We start from the raw sequence: 26,924 nt of genomic DNA, 5'->3' as shown, positions 1-26,924 counted from the left end.
AAAAAAACATACTTTTTTTTCTTTCTTTCTTTCTTTTTTAATAAAAGTTTATCAGAGACCATTAAAAACATCTAAGAATTCTTGACAGATACCAAAGTGTGCTCACACAGTAAAATATAAATGATTCATTCCATACATGGGCCTATAGTTTGTATTAGACGTCACACCCATATTAACAAACAGCAAGTCAACCAAGTTCTGCCTAAATTTGTTTTAGAGGAAGGGTATTGTTTTGATAGAGTTGTGGACATTTCGTGTTTTTTTATTGGTTGTTGCTTTTGCCCATTAGGCTATAAAAAGATCGAGGTGAAAGACCTATCATCCCAAGCATTGCTCGAAGCAGGTAAGCATTGGGCTCTTTAAGATTCAGGCTGGTTAAATAATATAACTCAGAAAACTTTCAGCAATTAAAACAAGAATTTCTTTCCTTCAGCCATGGGAGCCCTGTTGATACTTTGCGCTTTGGCAGCTTTACTCAGCTGTAAGTATATTTGGTCATTCTTCATTTTGCTTGGATACATTTGTTCTTTTCTTCAACTCAATTCGAGATGTGTGTCCACGTAGATTTCAATTATATTTTTAATTCTAAAATATAGTTGTTGTTGTTGTTGTCCATGAATTTTCAAATGCTTATAAAACAGCTGAAAAAATGTTGTTGTTTTTTTACTATGATGCCAAATTACAGTTACTAATTATAGTTTAGTTGTTTTCCTGAACAGAAAAATTATTTTTAGTGGTTGAATGCTTGATTAATTTTCTACTTCTCAAAGAAGTCCATTGTGCCAGCTCAAATATTACTATAAAAGCAGGAAATCAGTTCAGTTCTTGCAAAGAATCAATTCACTCAATTGTTCATGGAAAACTATACATATATATTCTTATATATTCTTTTTGTGTGTTAATTCCAGTCACCTTAAATTAATTACCTCGTAAAAATGGATGAAAACTAAGAATCTCAGGATACAAACCACACAAACCTTGCAGAATGAAACTGCTCAATTTGTTTTTTGGGTTTTTTGGGGTTTTTTGTTTTTTTTTTTTGCTCAATTTGAAGCAATTTATCCAAGATTCCAGTCTCATGATTTGAAAGCATTGTTGTGTCACCACACTAGGTGTTTGTGTGAATGAGGCAGAATGTTAAACAGGTAAAGAATTTGAGAGTGCGGCACATAAAGGATAGCCATCTAAATTGAAATTTGCTTTTGTTGGGAATAGCATTTACCTTTAGCTGCTATTGAGTTGGCACTATTAAAACTGAATGGATGAAACAGGAGTGTAATCTAAATCCCTCAGGCCCTGACTGAGCCCAGAATGTGGTCTTTTCACAGCAAAAGCGCAGATATTGATAATATTTCCATTATGCAATTATATTGTCTGCGCAAGTGACTTATTGAGTGCTCCAGAGAAGCAGTCAAGTGACTATTCCTTCGTCTAAATCTCTGACAATTGTTATCAAGGAAAGAAGCTATCCATTCATTATAGAGTAGCATTCATCCCAGCCTTTTGTAACTTTGAAATGGAGGCATTTTTCAGCCGCTCTCTCTTTGGTGTCATATTGTTTCTTTGTAATCTGTATGCTATCCAAGAACTCTCAAGCCGTGTTTTTGTATTGCCAGCCTGAGAATCCTTTGACTGCTTTGGCAAAAACTGTCTCATTAATTTCCTGACGCTTTTATGACATATTTTCATCATGCACAAGATGATGCCTGCCTTTTTCGTTTCTGAGAATGTGAAAAGCTCTTACTCTGTGTTTTTTTGCTGTTTTCCTGCTCTCTCACCTTCTCCCAGGTCCATCTAGCGCTGGATGGGCAGGGAGGGAGTTTGCCCTTTCCTTCCTACAGAATTATCTTCAGCACTATGACACTCCCCAATATCAACTCCACATCACTGCTATTCAGGCAAATACTAAAGTGACAGTGCAAGTACCTCCCTTAAGCTTCAAGCAAGAAAAAACTTTAAATGCTGGAGAGGTGGTTACCATCAGTCTCCCCGATGGCGTTGAAATGTATGGTAGCACGAAGTCTTCCAATACAGTGCGTATTGAAGCCTCCGCAGATGTGACTGTAACCTCCTTCAACTACAAGCTGTACACAGCAGATACATCTGTGATCTATCCAGTCAGTGAATGGGGTACAGAATATTTCATCTTTACACCTCCTGGAACCCCCTATGCAACATTTAAAGAGTTCTCTGTGACAAATGGAAAAGAGGCCCAAGAAGTTGAGATCTTCCCACAAGGGGCAATCAAGTTTGAGAACCGTGTCTACGATCAAAACAGCAAAATGGTATTAAACCTCAAGCCATATGAGAGTGTCCAGCTTCAGAGTTCATATGAACTTTCAGGCACCAGAGTTTCCTCCAAACACCCTGTTGCCGTTTTCAGTGGTCACACTTGTACCTGGAGATTCGCAAAATGCAACCATGTTTATGAGCATCTACTGCCAGTAAGCAGCTGGGGAACAAGCTTCGTCATGCCTCCCCTGAGTTTCCAGAAGAATTTTGATAGTGTCTACCTTCAGGCCTCCCAGAACACAAGTGTCACTGTCCAAAATGGCCAACGTAAAGATGATTTGAGTTTGAGCACAGGGCAGACAATAGAGATCCAGTACCACAATCCTGACGCGCTGTCCATTCAGGCTGATCATGGCATCCAGGTCCTATTGCTCTTCAATGGTGTGGAACATAGCTGGTTACTGTACTACGACCCTTTCTTGACGAATGTAATATCCACAGACCGTTTCTGCTTTTCCTACTCATTTGAGGCTCTAGCTGGGTTTGAAAACAAAGCTTTAGTTGTAGCACAAACCAGTGCAGCAGCAACACTCCGTTGGGATAATACAGAGCTGCCTCGTGATGTGCAGTGGAAAAAGATTGAAGGATCAGAGTTCTCTTGGGCAGAAATATCCTACAACCAAAGCCCTACCAACAACAAACACACCCTGTCCAGCTCAGGTTCGCCTTTTGCTCTCTACAGTATAGGATTCAGTCAGATGAACGGTTATGGGTCCCTAGGACAGTGCGTGCAGCCAGGTAAGCAGCACACAGTATTGATGTTTAGCATTCCCCCCACTCCTTCACCAGTAATATTTCACATTTATTAAGCAGACTGATGTGAGTAATTATTGTTTTGTTTTTTTTAACAGGAAGTGCATCTCTGTCCTGCAGCAGCATCACCTGCAGGGTCAATGAGATGTGTGAGATGAAGGATGGCCGTCCCTCCTGTGTTCCAGTAAAAAAAAATCCTGGAACATGCTGGGCAGTGGGAGATCCTCACTACCGTACTTTTGATGGACGACACTTTAACTTCATGGGTACCTGCACATATGTCATTTCTAAAAACTGTGACAAGGGTGATAGTCTCCCTGCATTTGAGATCCTCGCCCAGAATGAGCACAGAGGAAATCTCAAGGTATCATATGTTGCCATGGTCACAGTGAAGGTGTTTGATGTTACCATCACAGTAGTTCGGTCCGAGACTGGGCGTGTGAGGGTAAGCCTTCCAATTTATTACTGCTAAAAAGCTGTTTAATTTTTCAAACATCCTGACTTGTCTTTAATTATTTATTATTATTATTTATTATTATTTATTATTTCAAAATAATATTTATCAAAATGCAGTGTAGTAAATAATTCTTTTCATCTTTCATTTGGGCAGATTGACAATATTCTGTGGAGTTTGCCAGTAACCTTGAATAATGACAAACTGAGAATGCATAAGAGCGGAAGCTCTGTGCTCATTGAGACCGATTTTGGTCTGACAGTCCGTTATGATTGGGAACAACGGCTTGTGGTCACTTTGTGCAGCAGTTATGCTGGTAAGACTTGTGGACTGTGCGGTAACTTCAATGGAAATCCCAGTGACGACTTTACCACACCCTCTGGCGCACAGGCAGGTGGAGCTCTGGCCTTTGGTAGGAGCTGGAAGGTGCCAGGGCTTGGGGAAGCTCAGTGCAGAGATGGCTGTACAGATGGGTTGGATAACTGTGAAAGCAGCCTGATGAAAACATGGGAGAGTGACTTGTTTTGTGGCATCATTGCACTTGACCTATTTAGCAAATGTCATAAAATCATTGACCCACTACCATACATAGAGGACTGTAAATATGATTTATGCATGGGAGGTGGTCTGCGACATTTCCTCTGCAGTGCAGTGGAGGCTTATGCTGAAGCTTGTCAGATTGCTGGGGTCCAGGTTCAAGAGTGGAGGAAGAAGGCACAATGTCGTGAGTAATTTAACTAAGTTAACAATTTAATTAAGCGACATTTATTTTTCATTAACTGTTAGAATTACTAATTACATTATTCTTTTTTTCTCACTAAAGCTGCCAAATGTCCAGCAAACAGCCAATATGAGCTCTGTGGCAGCGCCTGTCCTGACACATGTTCGGACCCAAATGCTTCCTCCAAATGCAAACGCCCTTGTGTGGAGACCTGTACCTGTAAAGCAGGCTTTGTTTTAAGCGGAGATAAGTGTGTTCCTGCTGCTCAGTGCGGCTGTACCTATGAGGGTCGATATATTCCTCCCGGAGAGGCATTCTGGGCTGACCAAGGCTGCAAGCAATGGTGTAAATGTGTAGCTGGAAGCAGACAGGTTCAGTGCGAGGAAAAGGGCTGCAGGACCGGGGAGGAGTGCAAAGTGGTTGATGGCATAAGAAAGTGCCAAGCATTGTCTTTCAGCACCTGCCAGGCCACTGGTGATCCCCATTATATGACCTTTGACAAGAAGAAATTTAACTTCCAGGGCACATGTGTCTACCAGCTTGTTGCACTCTGTTCCAAGGACCCAGAGTTAGTGCCATTTGAAATCCTAGTGCAGAATGATCACCGGGGCAGCAAGGTGGTCGCCTACACCGGGTTAGTAGAGATCAAGGTGTACTCCTTCAGCATTATCATTACTAAGACACACAAAGGCCAGCTTATGGTAAGAAGTACCTAGTGTTTAATATGACAATGTTAATTCTGTGAATTGTGGTCCTATTTTCACCAAACTGAATGTTTCATTTGGCTTCAGGTGAATAACGAGCTGGTCAATCTGCCTATCACCCTGGAGGAGGGAAAGATATCTGTCTACAAGAGTGGCTGGTATGCAGTCGTCACAACTGATTTTGGCCTGAAAGTTTCCTTTAACTGGGACAGTGCCGTGTTTGTAACACTACCAAGCAACTACATGGGTGCCGTTTGTGGCCTCTGTGGCAACTACAACGGCAAACCTGAGGATGACCTGATCCCGAAAAATGGTAAAACACCCGTTTCGCCAGTAGATTTCGGTACCAGCTGGCGAGTGGCTGAGATCCCGGGTTGTGTCGAAGGCTGTAAAGGGGTCTGTCCTGACTGCGACATTAATCAGAAAGTTCAGTATGAAAAAGATGATTTCTGTGGTGTGGTAAAAGATGCAAAAGGGCCATTCCGCGACTGCCACGCCAAGGTTGATCCAGCTAGCTTTTTTGAAGACTGTGTTTATGATGTATGCTTATATAAGGGCAGGAAGGACGTGCTGTGTAAGGCTATTACAGCATACACATCTGCCTGTCAGGCTGCAGGGGCCAATGTGTACAACTGGAGAACGGTTCACTTCTGTGGTGAGAAATGCTTTCATTTTATAGATAATTTCCATTGAAAAATAATTAATTAATAAGTATATTTTTCATGAATTGGAAAAAAGGAAAAGGTAGAATAAACAGTGTTTGTCTTGTTTTTTATGTTACACACTTCAGTGAATTTTTCTTCTTTTCCCTCAGGTTTTATGTACCTTTTCTAATGGCTGCCTGCTTCTGTGCTCTAAATTGAATTGGCTCTTTTATGTCCCTTGTATACAGCGATGCAATGTCCCACCAACACCCACTATGAAATTTGTGCAATCGCCTGTCCTGCGACTTGCCAAAGTCTGACTCCTCCTAAAGGCTGTCAAGCTCAGTGTGCGGAGGGCTGTTCCTGTGATGATGGTTACATCCTTAGCGGAGATGCATGTGTTCCCTTATCGGAGTGCGGCTGCGTTCACAATAACCGCTACTACCGAACTGGAGAAGTGTTTTATCCCAATGGGCAATGTGAGGAGGAGTGCAATTGCAAAAAAGGAGGAGAGGTAAAGGAAACTAGAGGAGGGAAAAGTAAAGATTAATCATTTAGATGAAGCTTTTTACTGACCTGGTTGGATTTTTTTGTTTGTTTGTTTGTTTGTTTGTTTCCTAGGTTGAGTGCAAGAAGTTCACATGTGGCCCTAATGAGAAGTGTAAAATAGAAGATGGTGTCCAAAAATGCCACCCTGTTGGCAAGGGTGTATGCCAAGCTGCTGGTGACCCCCATTACCTCACTTTTGATGGTAAAAAATTTGATTTCCAGGGGACCTGCACTTATACACTGTCCAAGAGTTGTGGACTGGAAGGTACCCACTTGGTGGACTTTTCCGTTCAGGTAGAAAATGAGCAGTGGGACAGGGTTAAGAACAGAAAGGTGGTGTCTGTAACCAAGCTGGTTGCCGTGGAGGTCTACGGCTTCACTCTCATCATGAGGAACAATATGTTTGGAGTCCTGGTGAGTAGTTGGCCTACTTTAAAGAAATTTGTAATTACTTCTTTTATGTAGATACAAATGCTGATGTGGAGTTATTTCTTGCACTAACACAGATGTCTTGCTTTTAGGTAAATGGCGTGTTGAGCTACCTTCCTATGAATCTAAATGATGGAGCCATTCTAGTTTATCAAGAAGGCAATCGTTATGTTATTGCAACCAATTTTGGGCTCCTTGTCACTTATGATCTGGTCTATCAAGTGACAGTCACAGTACCTGGTAATTATCGTGGTAAGGTCTGTGGCCTGTGCGGCAACTACAACGGGGACAGAAACGATGACTTCGAGATGCCCAATCGTAGGCTTACCAATAACGTGAATGAGTTTGGAAAGTCATGGAAGGTCACCATTCCCAATGTTGTGTGTGAAAATGGCTGCGAAGGGAATTCTTGTCCTGAATGTGACCCAGCTCTCAAGGCAGTGTTTTCAAAGTCCGCCTACTGTGGTATAATGACCAATCCCAACGGGCCTTTTGCAGTTTGCCATAGCATCTTGGACCCTCAGCCATATTTTGCTGACTGTGTGTTTGATTTGTGTGCTTCCAATGGTGATGGAAAGGTGCTTTGTGACAGCGTAGCAGCCTACGCCTTTAACTGTCACGCTGTAGGAGCCGATGTCAAAAACTGGAGAACGCCTTCCTTCTGTCGTAAGTCATGAAGTTCACAAATTCATCTTTATTATACCCTTTTAATACTATTTTGGCTTCATCTCTAAAATAATTTCTCTTTTCTTGTGATACTTTATTTCAGCCATGAAATGCCCGATCAACAGTCACTACGAAGTGTGTGCTGAAGCCTGCTCCGCCTCCTGTGCTGGCCTCACAGAGATTGTTCAGTGCCCCTCCAACTGCACAGAAGGCTGTGACTGTGATGCTGGCTTCTTATTCAATGGACAGACTTGTGTTAAAGAGATTGAGTGTGGATGCTATGAGAATGGAAAAACTTATAAGGTATGACTGAGGAATTACAATAATATAGTTTTTCTGTGTGTCAAAGTGGCTTTAACAAATACTGATATAGAAATAATGCTTTTTCTCTAGAGTGGTGGACATTTCGATGTTTGATTTATGGTTTTTGATTTGCTCTTAAAATTTTAGTGTTTAAATTGCTGATTAGGCATGAAATAATGTTTTCTCACTAGTTTCTAATGAGTTTTTTTTTTTCCATGTCTAATGAACCTTGTTCTGTGTCACCAGCCTGGTGATGTTGTGTATGAGGAAGACTGTAACAGAAAGTGCACATGTAATCCAGGAAAAGGCCTCATCTGTGAAAAGCACTCCTGTCCTCAAGACACCAAATGCATGGTCAAGAACGGAATCAGGGCATGTTACAACACAGGCAAGACACAAACACTGTATTTTGTATTTACCCATTTGATAAATCTTTACTGGTAAATGAAAAAAATACAGTAACTTGAATAATTAGGGTTCAATTAAAGAGCTATTTGAAAATTATTCTTTATTTATCCATTGCAGATCCCTGCAAAGATCTCAAGTGTCGGGCACAGGAGACATGCCGAGTTGAGAAGGGCGAGGCTACGTGCATCCCCAAATACACAGGCACCTGCTGGGCCTGGGGCGACCCTCACTACCACACATTTGATGGGTACAACTATGACTTCCAGGGGACCTGCAAGTACGTCATCTCTAAGACGTGCGGCGAACTGGATGGTCTAGTTCCATTTTTGATCACTGAGAGGAATGACAACAGAGGCAACACAGCAGTTTCCTACGTCAGAAATGTAGATGTGTTTGTGTACGATTACCAGATCACCATCCAGAAGAACCAAGTTGGTCAAGTCATGGTGAGTTTCAGTTTCTTGCCTGCTTACTTTTGACATTTGCTTGTGTACAGTACATATATATATGTGTGTATCCATTGTTCTGGTGCATTTTGTTTAAAGGTGGACGGGGAGCTGCTGAATCTTCCTGTACTTTTGGGTGATGGTAAAGTCTCAGTGTTACAAAGAGGGAACACTGCACAGGTGGAGACAGATTTTGGTCTGGTTGTCTCCTATGACTGGAACTGGTACCTTGTCATTAAGCTTCCCAGCAGCTACTTTGGCTTGGTCTGTGGTTTGTGCGGCAACTTCAACGCTAATGTTCTTGATGAAATGCTAAATCCAGCAGGCAAACCAGTTTCCTCAGTCATTGAGTGGGGCAAGAGCTGGCTAGCACCTGAACAGGACAAGGAACATCCTTGCTGGGACACATGTGAGAAAAACTGCCCTACCTGTGACAACGACGATGTTAAGCTCTATAAAACCGAGGCGTTCTGTGGGGCTCTTGCGGACAAGACCAGCGGCCTGTTCCAGAAGTGTCATGAAAAGGTGGACCCCCAGGCCTTCATGAACAACTGTGTGTATGACATGTGTTACAACAAGGGGGACAAAAAGATGCTGTGCCAGGCTCTGGCCTCCTACAGTGATAAGTGTCGTGACGAAGGAATAATAATCAAGAACTGGAGAACAAAATTTGGCTGTCGTAAGTATTTGAAAAACTCTTCGTCTAATGATTCAAATCAAATATGTAGTTCTTATTTTCTGATTGTCTCTATTTAATTCATAACCAGCGATGAACTGTCCGCGCAACAGCCACTACGAAGACTGCGCCAGCCCGTGTCAGCCATCCTGCCCATTAACTGGCGAAAAGCAGGTCTGCAGCGGGACCTGTGTGGAGACCTGTGTGTGTGACGAGGGTTACGTCCTCAGCGCCGGCGTCTGTGTACCTGCAAAAACATGTGGTTGCTCATATCAGGGTCGCTACTACAAACCAAGACAGCAGTTCTGGGATGATGAAGCTTGCCATCGCCTGTGCGAGTGTGATATGACCCTGGGCATTGTGGCATGCCGTGAGGCTTCCTGCTCTGCCAAAGAGCAGTGTACTGTAGTGGATGGAGAGCGCGCCTGCCGACCCATTAGTTACGCCACTTGCTCGGCCTCAGGTGACCCGCACTACCGCACTTTTGATGGCCGCAGGTATAATTTCCAAGGCACGTGTGTATATCAGCTGGCAGGGCTTTGCTCTCAGCAGCCTGGGCTGGTGCCGTTCAAGGTGACTGTGCAGAATGACCACCGGGGAAGCAAGGCCGTGTCCTACACAAGCACCGTCAAATTTTCCATATATGGCATCACTCTCACCATAAGCAGAGAATACCCTTACAAAGTCTTGGTAAGTGATGATGTGGATAATGTGAAGCATATAGGCGATGTAATAAAATATTGAATGCCTAATGCATTTTGTGCAGCTATTAGAGGAGAAAAGGAAATAGGGCACAGCATGTAGTCGCTTTATTGAAAATAAAAAACAGAAGAGATACTCTGAGCCTCAAATCGTTGGATGATAATGCCTTTTGTCATTGTACTAATTCTGACATCCCTCATGCTCTTCTGCATATGTCTTTAATTGCATATTAAAATTTTGATCCTGGCAGACTTAATTAAATCAAGATTTAACTGCACATTAGAGTGGATTAGCAAGGGCCACAAAATTATTAAATTTATAAGCTCCTAAAAATATTCCCTTCTCCTTCCCTCGTTTTCTGCTTTTCAGCTCGACGGGCAGCTTGTTTTGTTGCCACTGAATTACAATAACGAGCTGATGGTGTCCCTCAGCGGCTGGAAAGCTGTAGTGGAGACAGCTGCTGGTATCACGGTGACCTTTGACTGGCAGAGCACAGTGACCGTTACTCTGCCCAGCACCTACCAGGGTGCAGTCTGCGGCCTGTGTGGTAACTACAATGACAAAGCTCAGGATGACCTGACAATGCCCAACGGCAACACCACGTCTAATGAAAGACAGCTGGGGGACAGCTGGCAGGTGGCCATTGTACCAGGCTGCTCATCAGTCTGCCAAGGGCCGTGGTGCCAAGCCTGTTCAGACTCCCAGAAGAAAGTGTATGAAGCCAACAAGTACTGTGGCATTATTGCAGACAAGGCAGGGCCCTTTAAAGATTGCCATAGCCGTGTGGACCCAGCTCCTTACATGGAGGACTGTGTTTTTGACGTTTGCCAATATCAAGGGCACCATGGATCAGTGTGCGATGCTGTGGAAGTGTATGCCTCTGCATGTCAGAGCATTGGAGTCACCATCTACTCCTGGAGAGCAGAAAGCTTCTGTCGTGAGTTTGAATTATTTATTTTTTTTGCCTGTTTTATTAAGTCTCTTGTTTCAAAATATCTTTTACCTTTTACCTTCTTTGCTTTCCCATCTTCTCATTCCATCCCACAGCTATGGCTTGTCCTGCTAACAGCCATTACAGCCTGTGTGCCACGGGTTGTCCAGCCACCTGCGCAAGCTTAACCCCCGTTACCAGCTGCCACAGGTATTGTTCAGAAGGCTGTGAGTGTGACGAAGGCTACCTCCTGAGCGGGGATACCTGCGTGCCTGTGAAGGACTGCGGGTGCTCTTATGATGGTCAGTACTACCAAAAAGGAGACGTCTTCTATTCTGAAGACAAGTGCGCAGAGGAATGCACTTGTGGGGACAATGGAGCTGTGTCTTGTCAAAAGGCCAAGTGCCGTCCAGGAGAAATCTGTAAGCTTGTAAATGGAGTGAAAGGCTGCTATCCAGAGGGGGAAGGCAAATGTGTGGCTTCCGGTGATCCTCATTACATTTCCTTTGATGGACGTAGGTTTGATTTCCAGGGTACCTGTGTCTATGTACTGGCCAAGGTTTGTGATGATGACAAAGGTCAGCTGACGCCGTTCACCGTCACTCAGGGGAATGAGAAGTTTGGAAATGGAAAGGTGGCTGTGACGAAGTCAGTGGCAGTGTCAGTCTATGGTTATGCCATTTACATCCAGCAGAAAATGCCTTGGAAAGTCTTTGTGAGTTTGTTATCTTGATCAAACATACTTATGTAAATATGTCTTGTATTTTTTCTCATTTTTTTCCCCAAAAATGATTTTTTGTCTCGATCTTCTTCTTTTTTTTCTTTTTTTTTTGTCTCGATCTTTAAGGTGGATGATGAACTACTAAACCTTCCGCTATCCCTGGAGAATGGGCGTCTCAAAATAACCCAGGAAGGTCGCAACATAATTGTTCGAACAGCCTTTGGACTGACAGTCCTCTATGACACTGTGTATTATGTTGAGGTGATTGTTCCCTCTACATACCAGGGAAAGATGTGTGGTCTTTGTGGAAACTACAACAAGAACGGTGGTGATGATTTCATTCTTCCTGGTGGCAAACAAGCCAAAAACGTTGATGAATTTGGGATGGCATGGACGGTGGACCTACCTGGGTATATATGTGGAGGCTGTGGAGGACAGTGCCCAGAATGTGAGCAGGCCAAAGCTGTCCTGTATGGAAAATCCGACTCCTGCGGCATCATCAGTGCGCCTAATGGGCCTTTCAAAGCCTGCCACAGTGTCATTGACCCAGCAGTATATCTGTCGGATTGTGTGTTTGATGTTTGTGCTGTGGGGGGCAACAAAGACACTCTGTGTAACAGTGTGCAGGCTTACGCTTTGGCCTGCCAGAGTGCAGGAGTTCAAATCCAGCAGTGGAGGAGCAACTCTTTCTGCCGTAAGTAACACACAGCAGTCTCTAGCTGAAGATTAGCTCATGTATTCATCTGTGCTCTGTATTTCAGGCACAAATTTTTTGCCCTTGTTTTCTCTTCTAGCTGCATCATGCCCTCCACACAGTCACTATGAGCTGTGTGCCGACACCTGTAGTGGGACATGTGCCAGTTTTGTTACCCCGTTTGGTTGTTTTCCGGGCTGTTTTGAAGGATGCCAGTGTGATGATGGCTTCGTTTTCAATGGTGTCCAGTGTGTTGTCCTGGAAGACTGTGGGTGTATGTACAACGGCAGATATCTGATGGTAAAAACTGACTAGCCCTATATTCTGGTCACTGAATTAACACCTGAATAGAGCTATGACAAGTTCTGTATGATGAGTTTTTAACATCTTCTTCCCAGGTGGGCCAAGAATTGGTGGACAACGACTGCAAGTCAAAGTGTGTGTGCCAGGCCTCTGGTATGGTAAAGTGTGAAAAGCTGTCCTGTGCCAGTGGGGAAGTTTGCGATATCAGAGACGGAGTCAGGGGTTGCCACCTGAAGCAGGGCCAATGCGTCGTCAGCCGTGATGGCCAGCTAAGCTCCTTTGATGGTATGTCAGGCGCGATAGGAGCACAGGGCGCTTTCCAAGTGGCGTCTCTGTGTGACGAGAGCGCTGAGCTGTGGTTCCGTGTGGTCGTGGACGTTAGGGTCTGCAACAAGGGGGCAGCTCCCACTGTTGCCAGTGTGTATGTGTTCTTCAGCGATACCATCGTGGCAGTGAACAGCGAACACGTGACCTGGGTGAGAACATTTTTATGCAAAAATTGAATGTGATTGGTTTGAGCTCAGTTTTATACTATATTAGATAATAATAGACATTTTATACCATAATAATAACAGTTATGTTCCATTATCTGTGTCATTCAGGTAAATGGCAGGAAAGTGTCTCTTCCCAGCAAAGTGACAAGCACACTCTCTGTCCAAATCTCAGAGAGGGCTTTGATCATCGAAAGGGCGTCCGCTGTGCGGGTCACTTACTCTATTTCTCAGGAGGTCACCGTCATTATTCACAGTAGCCTGTCTGGTAAAATGTGCGGCGCCTGTGGTAACTACAATAACGACTCCAAAGATGACATGACGACAGCAGATGGAAAAATCACAACTGATGTGTCTGTAGTTGTCGGCTCCTGGAGCGCTGGGGACTTTTCCAGATGGTGAGTATTTTAAAGACACATTGCAGCATTTCCTGTGTATAAATATATGGGGGTTAAAGGGGAAGATATAGTACTACACTTAGTGCTATGACAGGATCAGCCTTCGCTTCACTACTTACTCTCATAGTGATCCAGAGCTCCAGATATTAACTTTTAATTATTTGGCTCCATGTTAGAGGGTTTATTTTTTTAATCTTAAATGCTATCTTTCCCCGTATTATGCAAACTGCAAACTTAATTTGACCACTGAAATAATCAAGTACAGATCAGCGAGAGATGGGAAGGTGCTATGACCATTCAACCGCTTATTCTCTTAACAGCAAGAACTAAACAAGGACTCCACAGAGCCCTTTTAAGGGAATGAGAGTGTGGTTTTTAATTGCATTTGGTCCAATTTAATTAAGAAATGCCAGAGAATCCCCTGTGGTAATTACTGATTAAAAAGCAGGTAAGGCTGACAGGCATGGCCATCAAAAGCTACCAAGCTTGCAATCCAATCACTGCTTGTCATCCAAGGACACTTAAGACTCATCTGGGTGCAATATTAATTTGAGCCCTCATGTTTAGTTTTGTGTCCTAGCCTTAAGTCACCTCTTTGGAGAGCAGAGTTTTGTCCGTCTCTTTCCTCCCTTGACTTGAGTTTTTCAGAGTTGTCGTTTATTTGGCTTTTTTTTTTCAACAAGTCCATAGAGAACACAAGAAAATAACTCTAATAAGAACAAGTGCTAATCCTCAGTTCTTTTAAAACACAAATTTCATGTACAAAGTCATCACACGTAATTTCCGCTGTGCCCGAGTGGACACGACTTTCCTTTGCTCCAGTCTCCTTATAAGTTCATTTTCCCTTTTGTTTTCATTGCAGTGGCCTGTAGAGATGCTGGTCCTGTTCCGACAAAAGCATCTGGTTAACAGGTAATAAAATATAAAGTTCAGATATTAACTGATGCTTGCTCATGAATAAAACAGCTGCACAGTGGCTCACGTCCATGTTTCTTCCCCTCTTAAACAGGATGAAGAATCTCGCTTGTTCACAGATTTACTCAACCTGCTTCAGCACCTCGTCTTGATTCATGGAATAGTTTAAGTTGCTTCCTGGTGATTGTGCCTTCTATTGTTTACCCAGGGTTTAGAAAAAAGAGGGAAAGAAAGGGGCGAAAGAGGCATGGAGCTCATTCTTGACCAATATCTCCATCTAGTGGGGGAGAAAATTATTCCATCTCCTTTCCCATTATGTCTTGCCTGTCTTGCCTGTCTTGCAATACTTTTTAATATGTGTCTGTTATTAAAAAACACATTGTTCTGACCGCTAAATAAAGATATTTTCTCTGCAGTATGTGGGTTGTTTGTGATTCTTCGCGTGTTTCCTCTAGAGAAGCTCTAGCAACCTGTATCAATTTAAACTGGAAAAACATGACATTTTGCACATGTAATAGAAGTAATGCTAACCTAATGCCATTATAAGAAACCTATATGTACTAAAGGTCCTTAGAGTAGGGAGGGGGGCCCTTCCTCCACCCCGGCCAGGCTTTGCTGTCAGGGGACAGAAAGCTGGCACTCTGACTTGGAAAAACACCTCGCGAACAAAGTTTTCATGTAGCTGAGAGAAAACTGCAACAGTGACAGTCTGCCCTGGCCATCTAGTGTTTATTTGCTTAATTGCACCGAGCCTCTCTTTGAAGCCTGGAAATTGCAGCACAGAACAAAGAGTTCACTGTGTTCCGTGCAGTTTGTGGCTATTATTTGCCAGTGGGGAGAAATGAGCGTGATTAATAGTTCATTATGGAATACATGTTGACAAGAGGCGCTGGCAACAAAGAGCGTGGGAATAATGATGATGATGATGATGATGATGATGATGTCCTCTCACAGTAGCGCTGCAGTCCAGCTCTGCCTGCGTTGTTTACTTGTGAGCGGGGCAGTCCTGGGTAATTTTTGGGAGTAACTTCAGTGGCACCCCGCCTCCCCCTCCCCCTTTCATTCCTGAGGCAAGACCAAGGAGAAACCGACTTGGTCCAGGCGGGAATGGTGAACGATCCACACAGAATGCAACCCAGACGGCTTCATTTTTAATCAAGTCATAATAGAAGGTTTTGCATGCATTTTATTTATTTATTTGTGCGTGTTTAACGTAGGGAAACTTTTTTCCTCCCCTCCAAGTAAAGTTTAGCTCACTGAGCGAAAAGTCTCAACTCACATTAGTTTCAAGGAGGCGGATATACGGTAAGTTCACTTTGACTTGTGCTCTGCTGAAATGAATGCGTTTCCTTGAACACGACTTTCATATTAATGCAGGTACAAATATATTAAATAGATTCTGCACGCATATAAACAGGACCCTGTGTCAGCAGCGTTTGATTGGTAGATATGTTCTTAGAAAGATATCGTCTTTCTACTTGGTTTCTCCAACGTTGTTTCCACCACCACCCCCAACTAAACGCCTGCGTCCACCATGTGACCGTCTAATTAGATAAGCCATCGCTCATGCTTCTCTCACGCCTACGCGTTCTTTGCATATACCTGCAATGCTTCTGTGCACTATGAAAGCCTTTTTTCCCTGCTCATAAATTTGCTCTAACTTCTACGTGCCAAGTTCACTGGAGGCTCGTTTTTGCGCTGAGCCGTGAGTTTGTGGCCAACAACTTGTGAAATGTCACTTAATCTGTAACAATCTGAATGGCTTCAATTGTTGACAACTCGCACAGATGTCAGAATATCATAGTTTTTCAGACTATACCTCACAGAATAAACTACGAAAGGAAAAAACCTCAAGTGTTGTTCCTTGGAAGTATGGTGATGCAGTCTGTTTGGAGTCTAAATATACCCCGTAACGGGTTTATGTAAGTGAAATGTAAAACACAAGCTCCTATTCCTAATTGCAAACAGTCTGTGTTAATCCCACTTTATTATAACCCATTATAATTCATTTTACGTGTTGCTCTACGGGCTTCTTTCCTGTCTCCCCATTATATTCCTCTCCATCACTCAGAAGGCTAACAAACAAGATTATTGGATTGGCACTTGTTCGAATAACTCACCCTGTATTTGTTTGATTAAACCTGATTGGCAGGCCTTTGTTGTTAATCCTGCTCCCAGGGTTGAAGTGTTCATTTCTCTCCACTCCAGGCTCCAGGCTCGTGTTCACACCCCCACTCTAGTCATGCATGAATCCCCATCAGTGCTTTGGGCCAGGGAGGGAGCCATTGGCTCTGCTAACATAGGCTTTGATCTTTGCATTGCAAAAGATGTTATTTCATGGCTTAGATTTTCTATGACTGCAGAGCTAAGCTTTGCGTACCTGCATTACATTTTTTGTTGTCCTGTTTTGGTATTTTTTTCTTGGTAATTAGGGCTGTGAAGCAAACAAAATTTCGCCTCATATACTGTCTTGAATGGACCTTCAGCCCATTTCCAATCATGAAGGGTGGGATCTGGTGAGATCATAACCTAAAACATAACCTTACACATATGGGTGTAAGAGAATCCCAGTGTACTAGGTAATATATAGACCGTAATGCTTCCCCCAAGGTTTTGCTCCACTTGTAAAGTAGATGACCCAGCAAAACCAGTCCAAATCCACTGACCAAATATCAAGTGCAACTCAACACCAGGCTTGCCTGGTACCCCTCCACTGCTGAGCTCCATATTCTGAGGGGCTGCGCTTGAAATAGACCCTCTTCGCTTACCCAGATTTAAGGCACTATGTATTAAGACTCCCATACAGAAAACATTCATGAGCCTGTTATGTGGCATCTAGCTGAGAAAGAGCATTGTCTCCCTACCAGGCATGGTGTCAATGATTTTCCACGTGAAACTCAGTTCAGTTTAACCATAGACTATTGTGAAAACAGTTCTGAACTTCATCGAAAGTGGCTGATTCTCCGTTAGCAGAACAGTGTGAGCAGCTGATTTATTTTAGACTAGAGGATGTCAGATATTCATGAAGAAAGATGTCATTCAGATTAAATTAAGCTTCTTCATAACCACACAAAGTTGTAAGCAGGCTGCTTCTATAGTTCTACAAAAACACCATCTGTGAACTTGGAGCATGTTTTGGAAACACAAAAAGTTATCTTTCACTTGCCTTAATTGAACACAAAAACATTCGCTAAAAGTCCAGGCTGGTAAAAGCATCTGCTGTAATCAGTTCTCCCAAATCGTCTTGGAATCAGACGTTCTTGTTAAGGAGATGAGATCTGAAATGAGGGTTGTAGAATTTGTTCTTCTAATGTGTAGATGTGTAAATTATGCCTTGATCAAGACAACTCTTAGAATTTTAGAAAACTCATTAAAGAGGTGCCCCTAGCTGGAAAATGCTTCAAAAATCTTCCTAAAACGTTGCGAGATTCCTCTTGATTGTTGCCCGATCTCATAAGCAGCTACCGGTAACATCTGATTGAGGCTCTTCTTTTTCATCTTTCCACTACTCACTTTGGGGTCGCCACAGCGGATTACCTTGCCTCCATATTACCCTGTCCTTAGGATCCACTTTTATCAACCAACCCTATGCATGACCTTCACTACACCCATAAAGATTCTCTTTGGACCTCCTTTGTCTTTTTCTCCTGCCTGGCAGCTCCATCGTTAACATCCTTTGTCTAATAATATCACCAAATCAGTACTTGCCTGCACTCTCTTCTTCACCTCTCTTGTCCACTGTCTGTAGCTTAAAATGGTATTATTTGTTTGTCCCACTTGTCTGTCTTTCATTCACACAAATGTGTTATTTCTTCCTGTTTTCTCCAGTGCATACCTCTCCTTCTCCAGGCTAGCATCTGATTGAGGTTGTTGCTAATAAAGAAAGTTGTTTGAGTTACTTTTTTTCAGCCTGCACTGTGAGGAATCAGTTGGCGTCTTGAATAAAGACACGAAAAGTAAAACTGTGTGTTATTAATCCAGTTGAATTGCGTTTGTCAGTTGTCTTTTTTTGGGGGGGCGTTTACAACTGTGTACAATCGGGTTAAGACATTTATTGTTTCCTGTTATTGTGATTTCACATCCTGACACAGCCCAATCTTGTTTGACTTTTCCAAACAGGTACAATGGATCTTGTGACACTGGTGGCATTCAGTTCCTGGCTGGCTCCTGCGCTTGGTGGGTATTCTTTTCACGAGACCTTCAGCAGAATTACGTGCTTTCCCCCCTTTAAAACAAGCATGACCCTCTTCAGTTGCTTCCCCTTTCCCTAGCTTTTGCTTTAAGTCCTTCCATGCTAAATGAGCTGATGTGTCTGTATAATAGGATCAGCATTTGGAAGGGAGGTGTTTGGTAAGTTTGCGTGAGTGGTCACTGACGAAGCATGAACGTTCGATGTGCTTCTGTTTAATGTTGCATGCATAATTGTATGGCACTTTAACATGGTCAGATGTTTATAATGTCTAACATAATTTGCATACTTAAACAAAAATCAGCTTAAATCTTTCACCCCGGTGTTGTACACAGAGAAAAGGCCGTGTCAGACTAGTGTAAATGTTTCCTTATACAGCAGTTTGAATAAATCAGTTATTCAGACTGCTGCCAAGTTTTCCATTGTTAATGCAAGCTCTGGTCTCAGAGTTGTTTATCCGTGCACCCCGCATGCCATCGGCTGTGCTTGATCTTAAGCAGATCTTCTTTGACTTTTATGTCCGACTCTTGGGTTAGACCTTATTTTGGAAGACTTGTCGGCATCGGTATGATAGAATGTGTTTCTGCTTTGGTGAGGAAAAAGAATAATATTAGGATTTACTGCCCAAGAACAAGCTCAGCGTTAACTGTGTGACTTTCACCCTTCCTCTCCAGCAGCCAGGATGCAGTAGAACAGATAACATATTACTGAGTTCAGGGTTTCAACCGCATCAATCTTATTTGTAGCAGTTCATGTGATTCTTTCAGCAAGTGTCAGAAAAGTCTCTAAGCTTAAACTTTAGAACAGAAAGCTTTTACTCTTTAATAACTCTCCGCTTGCCTTATCATGTCAGTGCTTTCAGCATCGGCTATTATGGTCGAATATTGTTAATGATAACCGTTAAAAATAACGCATTAATTATGCAAAATGTTGCCTAACACAAGTATTTATGTAGCGTTCTCTTGTGCTCCTCCAAGGTTACACTGTTCTCACTCGGACCACTGACGCTCACATAAACAGTGCCTGCTTTCTCCTTTCTTATAATGAACAGTGTAGATCTGAAAGTCTGCAGCCAACTTTTTTTTCTCCACATGGAGGCAGAGATGGTGTTTGAACAGACCGATCTGAAGTTCCCCGCATTAGTGACAGAGCACGGATTAAAACAGGGCGATGAAATAAAAATACTGGGGTAGAAGAAGCACAGTTATTATTTTCCGGGATTTTTTTTTTAAATATCTGGGCTAGCGAGCATTTTATCCTCTACATTTCTTGTGATGTTTGAGACTTAAATAGAAACTGGTCCTCCTGCCAATAACTGGAACCCCTCTAATCCTGATTTTATTGATTTGAAGTTGGGTCTTAACAGTGTTAACACGCTGTTCCCATGAGAACAATGTCCATGCGTGCGTGTTTTGTTCTGTTTTGTTTTAATTAAGGAGCCAGCTACAAAATGAAGACCTTCATTAATAGGCGCTGTTTCAGATGTTTGCTCAACCCAGTTTTGTCCAACAACAGCCTCTCATTTGCTGACATGCACTTATGTAACCTGCTGAATTTCTTAATAGAGGTCAATGTTCTTTGCTTTCTCTCTCACAGTTTCTGCAGCTGATGATGACAAAGGTGGGTATTGTGGGGGGTTTTTTTTTTTTAGAAAGTCAAATTAGCTTAATCTAAGTACTCGCTGTAGAGCATTTACTATAAACTGGTACTAGGCTCATAGTGGTTAATAATGCTCTAGAACTGATGTCATATTGTGAGTACTCGCTGAAGCGTGTCAGTGCGTAAATCTGCTTCTCATTTGTTTCCTCTTTTTTGCTTTCTTCTTCCAGACTACGACAGGGATTTTCAATACGGTGAGGGCTGAGCAGATGAACTTGGGCTTTTAATGATCGACCCTCCACACAGGAAACATCTGGGAGGTTGAGATGAGTTTACATTTTTCACTTGTTTTTTCTCCAAAAGTGATGGAAAACTTCCACCCTAAGGCCAAGCTTCTGGAGTAAATCCAATGTAAATACCGAGCACTGTCACGGCTTTTTAGTCGACCCAAAGGAACAGAGTGTAGAGAATGACTGAACATCTGCATTTTATATGCACTTTTATTGTGTTTTGTTCTCGAGGGTAGGGGATTATTTGGTAGTTGTCTCATGCCCACAGTGTACTATTCCACACAATTACCACTAAAACGGTGATCAAAACGCATCATTTTCACTGGGGAAAGTTTTTTGTTTGTTTTTGTCCAACTCGCTTTTTCCTCCATGTGTTTCTATTTGCTTCACTTACTTAAGGTCCACCAAAGTGTTTCCTGTTAAAATACACTTGGGCACAGCACTAAAATAATCAAAATGCTACACTACAGGAATAGGCTTTCCTAAGAGCAGTGATCTGTTGTTTACCGGATGCAATAACAGAGCTGTCTCAAGGAAGATATTGGTGGAGAATGAGTGCACTGTAATGCAAAAGTACCACAATCATTTGTATACGCAACCCTAAATTTGCAACAACAACAACAAAAAAGTTGTGACAGTGTGTGAAATGTAAATAAAAATGGAATCTACTGATTTGCAAATTCAAATAAAATTTTATTTACTCATTTTGAATTTGAAGGCAGCAACACGTCTCAAAAAAAGTTGGGACGGGGACATGATGTTACCAACGTGCAGCATCCCCTCTTCTTTCAACAGCAGGGAAACATCTGGGAATCGAGCAGACCAGTTGCCAGACCTTTGGGAGAGGAATGTTGTTGACATGGGATTCTAGCAGCTAAACAGTCCTGGGACTTGTTGACTGTATTTCTCATTTTGTGACAGGCTCTTTTACAATGAGTGTAATAGAATCAGAGATTCAAGCTTTCGAACTGAGCACTGATACCAATCCAGATGTTTCATACCTGTCCTCTTTAGCCAGCGGGCATGGCATCCATGTTTTCCAAAAAGAATTGAAAATTCGATTTGATCACATAACGGTTTGGCCAAGAGAAGGTTTCTGTGGAACCCAACCTTTTTTTTTTTTTTAGATGCGTTGCTGCCATGAAATTAAGAATGATCAAAGTTTTTAATGAAATAGTCAAAAATTGAGAAAAAGCCTTAGAAGTTACACACTACACTTGTAAGAATCATAGTTCGTATTGGCAACAAGAGAAAGTGCCATTAAAACCTCTGCTTCTAGGTTAATAGATTTATCTGAAGTTCAAAGTGATGATGTTGGCATGGGATACTGTTTGACTATAGTTGCATTATTTTTTATGACTTTAATTGCATTAGAGTAACAGGTAATAACTATTTAAATCCATAGCAGTTTGAATACATGTACAATGTACCGTAATAAGTGTTTTTGTTCTTTTTAACAACAAAATAAACTTGTGATCAAAATGTTTTTTCAGTTGATATTTATTACTAAAGATTTTAACACATTTTACTAAACCATGAAATGAATGTACATGTACTATATACAAATAAATACAGATAATTACTAATTAACAATACTCAAAATGATGTCAGGTATAATTAAAATATACCTATATTAGACAGACCTTTCTTCTTTTGATGTTCTCTCGCTCTCTGCTGTTTGTCTCACGCCTTGCTTCCAGACTGAAGACTTCAAACGTTACATCATGTAAATCTGCAAACACTACAAAGTGTTTTTAGTTTTTTTGTTTTTTGTTATTTCAGATTATGAATCTCTGAGAATTGGTGGGCTGGTTTTTGCAGTGGTGCTGTTCTTCCTGGGCATCGCAATCATTGTCAGTAAGTGCATGGCCGTCTAAAGACACAGCAAGAGTGCAAATGTGTAAACGCAAAAGTGTAAGCGGATTGTATTCCCTGTGTGCGCAAACTCACCTCACAGCCCCCCTGTTTCCCTCAGAGGTCTCGGAGGGAGCCACACAGATGCTTCTGGTGCAGTCTCAACACATTTATGCTCCTTGCATCACAGCAATTTGGCCTTTATATCTGAAGTCAGTGTCTTTCCAAGGGTCCTCCTCTAACCTGCCAGCACATGCTGCTGTTGCCACTCGGAGCCCTGAAACCAAAACCTGCCAATAAATTATTCAGTGGCACTCACATGCTCGGCCACACTCTCTGCCTGCCTCTGTTTGTAAAAAGCAGAGTGGGCTTCCAAGTGCACTTTGTGAAAGTTTTTGTTTTAGTATTTAGTATATGAGTTATGAAATTATACATAGAAATAGCAGTCATTGATGAGTCCTTTAAACAGAGAGGCTAACCAAAGACGTTTATGCCATTTGTTTAAGAAAAGTACAGATTTTTTTAATTGAATAGAAAATAAAATCTTCAATGACATTTCAGAATATACATAAAATGCACCTACACACGTGTGTGTGTGTGTGTGTGTGTGTGTATATGTATATGTATATATATATATGTGTGTATATGTATATGTATATATATGTGTGTATATGTATATGTATGTGTGTATATGTATATGTGTGTATATATATGTGTGTGTATATGTATATATATGTGTGTATATGTATATGTGTATATATATGTGTGTATATGTATATATGTGTATGTGTGTATGTATGTATATGTGTATATATATAGATAGATATAATTTGTCAGAATTATTGAATAAAAGATAGGTTTCAAGGCACTCACAGTTTGCGATACGTAGGTCACAGGCTTAATAATTTTTCAGATATTTTCTAAGTGCTGCAGCTTGACAGAAGAGATTTAAGAAGGATAATAAAAAACTGTATCATCTCATCTCTGCCTCATTGAGATTAAAAGCAAACTGATCGCTAAATTGTAATTTATTTATTTTTTAAAGCGAGCTGAGCACTCTTGGCTTGCACGTACCATGCACGACTAATTCTACTAGCCTGAAGTTATCCAGCGCACCGCCACATGTATTTTTAGTTAAGCAACCAAATATTTGGGGGGATTTTGGTGGATGAATATAGTCTTGGGTTCAGTCCAAGTAGTTGGAAGCTTATAAGGCCTTCCTAGGCTTGCAGCCCAGACGTGCTTATGAAAATGAGCTTGAAAGTGAATTAATGTATCTATCAAGGCTTGGAGCAGTCTCCCTCCTTTAATACTTAAGGGTACAAAGCTGACTGCTGTGTTTGTATAAATTCTCTTAACATTTGCTTCTGTGCTTTTTGTAGAAAAGCATAGTGTTGTTGATACCAGCCCTGTGTAATTCTTTTACTTGTGATTCTGTCTAATTTTTTTTTTTAACTAACAGGCCGAAAGTGTACCTGTTCAAAGAGAGACAACCCAAGGTAAGTAAATAAACATTTTTCATTCTGGATGCACACGATCAGTTTTTTTAATGTAATTCTGTTTTGTTATGTTTTCAGACCCAGGGGTCCTGATGGGGAACCAGGTGTTCGAAGAGGTAAATGGTTCCTTTCTTATATAATGATTATTCTTTTTTTATTTTTTTTTCCTACTGACCATGTAGTAACATAAGACTCTTTCCACAGTTTAACAGACATAGATGCACAACTGGTAAGTATCCTGCAAACATGTGTGAATCACCTTTAAAGTGAAGCTCAAAAATAAATAATTTCTGTTAAGTTGAACTGAATCCTTTACCTCTTCTGCAGTTTTGCTGAATGTTGCCATTAGGTGGCAGCAAATACTACGTCAGCGGCAGACAATCTTTCCACGAACACATGAAGCTATCTACAGTTACATAATGTTACAGTTCTCCTTTTTTATGTTTTTATCTCCTTTCCATGGTAGTAGATATTGTGCCAACATTATATGATGGCGATAGTGTTGTTATCGTTTGTATTTTTGAGATTTTCACTTCGATGCAGGATAATAAAGCAAATGTTTGACACGATGTTTTACGTTTTTATGCGTGTTTATTTAATTTGGCGCCACTGCAAATTTAAACCAGTGAACTGTACTGTACCACACCGCACCCCTGATTCTGCTGACACTGCAGCCAGCTCAGTTACACATGCAGTAGTAACAACCAGCAGTGTGTGCAGAGTGATTTATGCCGCGTTTTGCAGCTTTTGGAGTTTTTTCTTTTTCTTTTTGAAAAAAAGGCTTTAATTTTGCCTGTTTCTGTGTTCAGTGCTGTTTATTGGCAGGTTTTGTACCAGTATGAGTCTGCCAGCCTCAGTGAACATAAAAGCTGCAGATGTAGGCTGTTTTTTTTTTTTTCCTCCCTGGAGTTGCAGCAATGGGATGACTGCACTGCACAAAAGACAATGTGAGGCAGGAGCTGGGGTTTTATGCGTGCAAGCTTATATACTCTATAGCAGAAAGTTAACGGTTACATATGATTGCTGAAACAAAATGATGCTACTCAGAAAATAACAGCAACTCTCCACCACAAACTTAGACACAACACAAGGCTGGGGTCCTTAGCAGGTAGTAGAAGACAGGATAATTACCAAGCCTACCAATTATAAAATTAGATATTTGTTTTAACTTTGGCTGGATCATTAACAGTGTGGGGCAGCCCTGCTGCCTTTTTTTTTTTTTTTTTTTTTTTCATTTTGCACCACTCGGTTAGCATGCAGTGTTTCACCATAACCACCAGAGGGACCCGCCTGAGTTTATTGTTCTCCCTGCTGTGCTATGCTGCTCCCACTTTTCGCATCCAGTCCAACACTGCAAACCAGCACCTGAGCTCATCTTCACCTCTGCACTGCAGCCATGGACACCACAGGTTTGTTTCTTTGTTTGTTTTTCCTGTTGAAATGAAACGCGTACAAAAAGTTATTTTGCAGATCAGGAACAAATTGAAATCACTGCTTTCATTTTCACACCTATGTTTATGCTGTTCCATTGCTGCATTGTTTGCTAGAGTTGTGGGAAACAGTTTAGCTGCTGATGCACGGAGTGTCATAACACAGGGAGTTCCTGAGTAAATGTCCCCGCTGGAATGGACAGATCAAATATTAAGTACTTCTCTAAAACAGTTCTCGGATTTTGTGGAAGGGGGAAACCTGTGGGAAGAAAAACTGTCTGCTCAGCCACTTGCTGAGAAACTGAGGGTTCCGCAATATGCAAGCTGCATTATTGGCATCCAGACATCTTAATTGCTTAGCACGGGCTTGCTCGTTTATGTTTCTAAAAAGTCACTATGTTGATGAGGGGTGGACTCCTTAAATTGCTTATTTTAGTTTATTATTATTAATCTTTTTTTTAAAATATCTTCCTAACTTCAAGTTCTTGTTTAACTCAATTTAAGATCTTTTTATCCTCTGCTGCTGGGATGACACCTCTGTATCCTGCTGCTGGCTTCTAACCCATTTTTTCTGCTGAGCCAAGATGCTGCAGTCAAGGGGGAAAAATACTCCTGAGGAGTTGTGGAGCCAATTCTGCACACTGGGAAGCTGAAAAGCTTGCTTTCCCTTGTAGTGCATTAAAAAGCTTTGTAATGATCCCATTACTGTTGTGGCCAAATAAACACTTTTAAAATGTGGTTTATAACTTGACACTCTTTCTTTGCAGAAACAGTGTTTCCAGACCAAAGCGACTTCGAATATGGTAAGATTTATGTTGTTTATTCATTTCAAAGATCAAAGCCAAATGAGTGTTGTATTTCTACTGATAGCATTCTTTAAATACACAATAAATTCCTATAAGTGTTTCGTGTGTGGTTTTTGTTCCTTTTAGATTATGAGACATTGCGGACAACAGGGGTTATCCTTGCTGTCATTATGTTTGTCTCTGGCATATTAATAGCCCTGAGTAAGTTTAGACTTTAAAATATCTGTAAAAATATATATGTAATGCAAAGGCTTTGTAACATATATCAATATAAAAATATTGTTTTGGTAACTCATCTATCATTCCTCAAACAGGTAAAAAATTCACAAAATGTGTAAAATCCTCATCCAAGTAAGAGTTTAGCAGATGATCCCCCCTGTGCATGTTGTATGAATTTGCCATCTTTTTTTAAATAAAAAAAAATATATATATTTATATATCCTACATTTCCTCCCCCCCTATCCCTGCACTGGATGCCTCTTCTCAAAATGCCCCTATTCTGCTCTTTGCACACACACTTCCAACACATTTATAAGATTACACAGATGTGGCAAATCACATGCGCATAGTAAGCATTTCTGAATGGACGCATCACTCTTCCTGTGTTGGTAGTGAATGGGCAGTGTCGATTCTCAGATTGTTGCATGCTGCTTGTATAGTAAGACTGGAAGAAAGGCGAGAGCTGCTGTTTAAATGGGGCAAAAGCTGCATATTGGTCTATAGTTACACTTAGAAGCCTGTGGCTTCAACTGCATCTAGATCTACCTGATATTGCAACCCCGATAATGGAAACACGTCAAGTTGAAGTTGTTGCCACAGTATTCGAACCGCACGAGTATGTTTTTATTGGAATTATTGATGAATTTAATTTTGAAGTCACCTCTTGACTAATTTCCTCCTTTGTTTTTCTAATTGCAGTTCCAGCTCATCTGGTACTCAAATCCCAAAGACAGAAGGTAATTTCATTTATCTAGATGGAACTGTTTAGAGTGACTGTGTGCGTTAAAACTTTGCTATTTTTCCATTATTCTCTCTGACTTATTTCCTTTTCTTTTGC

At 41.5% G+C, this 26,924-nt stretch overlaps 2 protein-coding genes across 3 annotated transcripts in view; both read left to right on the top strand.

Moving 5' to 3' along the window:
• The first annotated feature begins 435 nt into the window (after nucleotides 1–435).
• fcgbp (Fc gamma binding protein) lies at nucleotides 436–14,615 on the top strand. Its single transcript, XM_086312123.1, has 22 exons — nucleotides 436–481; nucleotides 1,789–3,030; nucleotides 3,144–3,490; nucleotides 3,656–4,223; nucleotides 4,323–4,921; nucleotides 5,012–5,579; nucleotides 5,817–6,082; nucleotides 6,190–6,531; nucleotides 6,639–7,212; nucleotides 7,316–7,515; nucleotides 7,762–7,903; nucleotides 8,041–8,369; nucleotides 8,469–9,048; nucleotides 9,137–9,735; nucleotides 10,117–10,684; nucleotides 10,795–11,393; nucleotides 11,526–12,093; nucleotides 12,194–12,393; nucleotides 12,492–12,872; nucleotides 12,999–13,285; nucleotides 14,148–14,197; nucleotides 14,295–14,615. The coding sequence occupies exons 1-21, from the start codon at nucleotides 436–438 to the stop codon at nucleotides 14,155–14,157; spliced, it is 9,015 nt and encodes a 3,004-aa protein (XP_086168249.1). The 3' UTR covers nucleotides 14,158–14,197; nucleotides 14,295–14,615.
• A 635-nt stretch (nucleotides 14,616–15,250) lies between these two features.
• Nucleotides 15,251–26,924, top strand: part of LOC147319456 (FXYD domain-containing ion transport regulator 6-like) — a 13,306-nt gene continuing 1,632 nt past the window's right edge. The window contains exons 1-9 of one of the 2 annotated variants that reach the window (XM_086312119.1): nucleotides 15,251–15,505; nucleotides 18,320–18,376; nucleotides 19,986–20,009; nucleotides 20,219–20,242; nucleotides 22,061–22,135; nucleotides 23,595–23,631; nucleotides 23,710–23,747; nucleotides 23,836–23,860; nucleotides 23,959–24,200. In XM_086312119.1, the coding sequence (XP_086168245.1) occupies nucleotides 18,325–18,376; nucleotides 19,986–20,009; nucleotides 20,219–20,242; nucleotides 22,061–22,135; nucleotides 23,595–23,631; nucleotides 23,710–23,747; nucleotides 23,836–23,840 (255 nt within the window). In that variant the 5' untranslated portion in view covers nucleotides 15,251–15,505; nucleotides 18,320–18,324 and the 3' untranslated portion in view covers nucleotides 23,841–23,860; nucleotides 23,959–24,200. Of the gene's footprint in view, nucleotides 15,506–18,319; nucleotides 18,377–19,985; nucleotides 20,010–20,218; nucleotides 20,243–22,060; nucleotides 22,136–23,594; nucleotides 23,632–23,709; nucleotides 23,748–23,829; nucleotides 23,861–23,958; nucleotides 24,740–24,884; nucleotides 25,041–25,828; nucleotides 25,865–26,785; nucleotides 26,824–26,924 lie in introns of those variants that run through there. The other variant, XM_086312120.1, reaches the window with a different exon arrangement.

The sequence above is a fragment of the Aulonocara sp. 'chitande type north' Nkhata Bay genome, linkage group LG11 (genome assembly GCF_057382095.1).
Source record: "Aulonocara sp. 'chitande type north' Nkhata Bay isolate Kocher_YH1m ecotype deep benthic linkage group LG11, A_spYH_male_GT1.1, whole genome shotgun sequence".
NCBI classification, from domain to species: domain Eukaryota; kingdom Metazoa; phylum Chordata; class Actinopteri; order Cichliformes; family Cichlidae; genus Aulonocara; species Aulonocara sp. 'chitande type north' Nkhata Bay.
This window is presented reverse-complemented; position numbering and strand designations above follow the sequence as displayed.

What these genes read in the sequence shown, in the direction of transcription:
- fcgbp (XM_086312123.1), top strand. Translation starts at nt 436, where the DNA reads ATGGGAGCCCTGTTGATACTTTGCGCTTTGGCAGCTTTACTCAGCT. An exon ending in GAGAACAAAATTTGGCTGTC is followed by an intron (nt 9,049 to 9,136) that starts GTAAGTATTTGA and finishes ATTCATAACCAG; the next exon opens with CGATGAACTGTCCGCGCAAC. An exon ending in ACAACGGCAGATATCTGATG is followed by an intron (nt 12,394 to 12,491) that starts GTAAAAACTGAC and finishes TCTTCTTCCCAG; the next exon opens with GTGGGCCAAGAATTGGTGGA.